Source organism: Nannospalax galili, unplaced genomic scaffold, assembly GCF_000622305.1.
Source record: "Nannospalax galili isolate Female #2095 unplaced genomic scaffold, S.galili_v1.0 scaffold59, whole genome shotgun sequence".
Taxonomy (NCBI): Eukaryota; Metazoa; Chordata; class Mammalia; order Rodentia; family Spalacidae; genus Nannospalax; species Nannospalax galili.
Window position 1 is genome coordinate 1,929,214 of NW_008344412.1, and position 4,222 is coordinate 1,933,435.

The 4,222-nt window shown below is 38.0% G+C and overlaps 1 protein-coding gene across 2 annotated transcripts in view; it reads left to right on the forward strand.

The window, feature by feature from the left end:
• The window catches only part of Mme (membrane metalloendopeptidase), a gene marked incomplete in the record, with an annotated part of 93,658 nt that extends 89,689 nt beyond the window's left edge, over positions 1 to 3,969 (forward strand). For both annotated transcript variants that reach the window (XM_008840640.3, XM_017800006.2), the window contains 1 exon segment: positions 706 to 3,969. In XM_008840640.3, the coding sequence (XP_008838862.2) occupies positions 706 to 805 (100 nt within the window).
• Positions 3,970 to 4,222: the final 253 nt, after the last annotated feature.

The following is a 4,222-nucleotide window of genomic DNA, read 5'->3' on the forward strand; positions in this document are numbered from 1 at the left end:
AAAAAGCAACCATATAGTCAATAGAAATAACTTTTGAACATTTTTATTTGAAATACCTTTATAAAATTGTTGACCATAAAATTGTTTATTATAACGAAAACCTTATTTAAATGATTATGTGAGCCCTCACAAGACACGGTGAAAAAAAATCATGATTTTTACCTTTGACTAAACTTCTCACAAAAACCACAATTTCAAATATGAATTGTTTAGTTGTCTTAAAAATACTTGTGAAAAGCCAGGCGTGGTGGTGCACGCCTTTAATCCCAGCACTCCAGGAGGCAGAGGCAGGAGGATCTTTGTGAGTTCAAGGCCAGCCTGGTCTACATAGTGAGTTCCAGGACAGCTGGGGCTACAGGGAGACCCTGTCTCAAAAAGACCAAAAAAAAAAAAAAACACGTGAAAGTATTTTTAAGTTGTTAATCATCCTTACAACATTAAGATGCTGGGACTATTACTCAATATAATTCATAGATAAAAAAAAGTGAAACAGCAAACTATCTCCAAAGTCTGTTCTTAGCTTGTGCACTGTTACTTCTTCTTTTAAAAATCCTGCAAATGGGGATTTAACACATTGTACCAGGTTCAGGTTCTTTTGTCTCTCATTTCACCCATCTGAACTACACAGAGAACTTCTACAGGGCTTAGTGTGGAACAGACATGAATGTCAAGTGCTGATGATGTTTTTTTTTGTTTGTTTTAAAGGATTATTGGGACTTTGCAGAACTCTGCAGAGTTTGCAGAAGCCTTTCATTGCCGCAAGAATTCATATATGAATCCAGAAAAGAAATGCCGGGTTTGGTGATGTTCACAAGAAGCCGTGCATCTGGTGGCTAGACTTGCTAAAGCCACAAAAACGGGAACTCTCCAGCTGAGAGAAAATGGGCCCTAGACATTTCTGCAGCTACTTCAGGGCAATTCACAGAGATGAGTAGAAGCTAACATAAATGACATTAGGTTATTGGATCCGTTGTAAGGAGGGGTAAAGGGTCTAAGGTCTATCAAATCAGTCACTTCACTGTGTAAATAATGCTTAATTTCAAAGGATAGTATGACCTTCATTTCTGTTTCTCGTGGGGTCTGCAAGTTTAATGCTGTCCCCGGAAAACAGTGTCAATCACCTGAGGCAGACCATGACTTCTAATCAAAGCAATTAAAGAAGATGCTAAGTACCATTGGGCACCAAAGCACAGCAGCGATTTGCCTAAGTGCTCACTTTCCTTCTCAGCGTTCACGCTCCTTCCAAACTTCCAAAGAACTCCTCTATATACTGCGGCCGTAAGGCTTATGTAGTTTTGAACTCACCTTACCATAATCAGTTTTTCATTCATCCAGTGTCATTTTATTTTCAGTACTCTGAAGGCAAAAATGAATGTGTGAAGCTCTTTTGGGATGTACCCGCTTTAGTGATACTGAGATTCTTGAGGCCCCTGCGCTGGTTTTCTAAGAAATTTCTTTGCTCTCTATGTCTCTCAAACTTGGTCTTTTTAAAGGATTTATAGTAATGTATAAATAATAATTTTAATATTTAATTATTAACTACATTTATGACTGAATAACTGTTGCTATAGGTAATCATTGGATATTGAAGTTATAGCCTAGATAAACAGTTATGAAGATCTGTAAAGTGATGTACAGATGAAAATTTGAGACTTTTAAACTTTTAAATCATATTGGTGAGGAGCTTTAAGCACAAACGTTGGGGGTAAAATTTGTTGAGCGATTGTCTAGAGATACTTAATATTTGTGATTTACAAGCACCATTTTCAAGATTAAGTCTGTCCCCTAAGCGTGATTATAAAGGGGCAAACCCACATCTGTGTAGAGCCACCAAGCTCTTTTCAGGTTTGTCGTCTAATGGAAACATTTTGATAATAAATTGAGGTTATGAGCCCTTCACTAAGCCTGTGTACAAGCTGTCTGGCTCTAGAAAGCCCATTTCTGAAGAGATGGGAGGCCTCTGGGCCTGCTACTGGAATTCTGTAGCTCCCGGAGCACTAAGGGGGGCCACCAAATCCCTGCTTGGGATTCCTTTTTTGAGACTTGCATCTTCCTGCCTAGTTTGCATCCTCCTGCCTAGTTTACCTCATCCCACGATTCTATTAAGATTTTCTAAAGAGGTGCACTTCTGCAATCCTTACTTTTTTCTAACAAAAGATGAAAATGGGAGAATTTTATCCAAAATATGGGCTTTCATACTTCTTTTGAAAAATGCTCATTTGCCTTTAAGAACTTCCCTACAATATTCCATATATACAGACATTGCGTAGAGCAGAGCTGTTACAGCTCAGTAACGTACCTCCTCTGAACACAGCACCGCAGCTGCCTGCCCTCACCCCGTCAGTCCTCCACATACTGCTATCCAGATCTCCAGCATCATACATTACCTTTGCCCTGTTTTGTCTTTTAGACAATAGAATCAATCAATATACATTCTTCCGTGTTGGCTTTCTTCTCTCAGCCTTATTTTTGTGAGATTCAGTGATACAGTCGGGTTGATTATGAATCCTACATTCTCGTTATTGAATATGATTCTATTGTGTGACCACACCACACATCCTTCATCCTATTGCTGACGGGCTCTTGAGACATTTCCTGTTTGGGATTGTACAAATAATGCAACCATGCATTATGATCTGTCCTTATACATTATCATCTTCACTTGAAACGTCAATGAACTCACTTTCCCAAGGCTTTCCAAAAATTATTATAAATATTGAAAGCAAAATTCATACTTGTCACGAATATCCCTATCCTTTGCCTTTTTACCACAACCACTGTTATCATGGATAATTTAGAATATATTTATATCACTATTTCTTTAAAACAAATTTAAACATACTTGAGTACTATTTGTAGTTGTAGTAATAAGCACTTTCATTAAAACAGCTATTTCTGGGTTATTTTTATTTTTGTCCTGTTAGAGCAACTTAAGAGACAGAAGCGAAGAGTACCTCGTACAAATTGTAAATGACTATGAGCATCTCCACTGGTAGTGCATTAAAACATCGGGCTCCCATTCCTATAGCAACAACTCTGGTGCTTGGATCCCCACTGTGTATCTAACATAGAATATTTTCTTTGTGCTAAGGCAGTCATAAAATTTAGAATAGCAGTTCCTTCCCTATCCCTCACACATCCAGACATCACTTGACCATGTAGTCGATTAAATGAAGAGAGCCACATATGTGGTACTCAGAAGCCCGTGTTCTCTCTTAATTATTACCAACCATTTGGAATTGCCATGTTACATGAGACATGTTCTCACACACAAATCCATTTCCACTATATTCGAGTTCTGGTCAGGAAAAGAGAGTTTAGAAACAGAGGCACTAAGGGCTAAGAACTGTTGTAACTCAACAATGATGATTAGGACAAAGCTTCTGCAATGTATGTTGGCAAGGCATCTGTGTCCATACCACAGTGCCTGTGTGCAAAGTGGATGATGCTATCCAGGAAGGTGAGGGATGCTCCTAGTTCTGTTCTGCCACTTCTTCCAAAGTGACCTTGGGCACATGTATATTCTTTGGGGCCTCTGTCTCACTCACACACACACACAAAAAAAGCCCAAACAGAATCTAGTTCTTACCAGTGTTGCCTTCTTAACCTGTCACCCAAAGTTCTGTCATACTTGTGCTGCTGTTACTGTTAGGCATACAGACAAGACAAGAACTTGCTAATTTTCTGAAAGCAGTTATAATTCCTCTTGCAACAGATGGAGCTCTTAAAGTAGAAGACATCTGTCATTTTGGAAAGAAAATAAGATTCTACTTTGTCAAAAGAAAGATAATAAGAAATTTCATCAGGTTCTAGTCACTGGAATAAAAAATAACAACAAACAAACATTTTCACAGTGCTGTTTCTATGGCTAGTTGCCTCTGTTCCAACCCCTAATCATCATGGAAGCCTACATACCCCATTTATGACTTAAAAAATATGAAGATTAAATGGAGTTTTTGTTTCTATGCAGTCTTAAACTTTCTGATAGTTTCAAATTGAATCTTTTATAAATGAATGATATCAACTATTTACCAATATTTTCTTCTAAAGATAACCAATTTTCTGACTGGCTTTTCTTTGAAAGGTAAGTCAAATGACTGGGAGTCACAAGCAGATTTAGATGACTTAGGCAGAAGCCAAATGTCCCTAGACTGAGAAACTTGAGCATTTATTTGGTTAAGTGAAGAGAAGAAGCATATCTGGCCATTATCAAAATGGCATA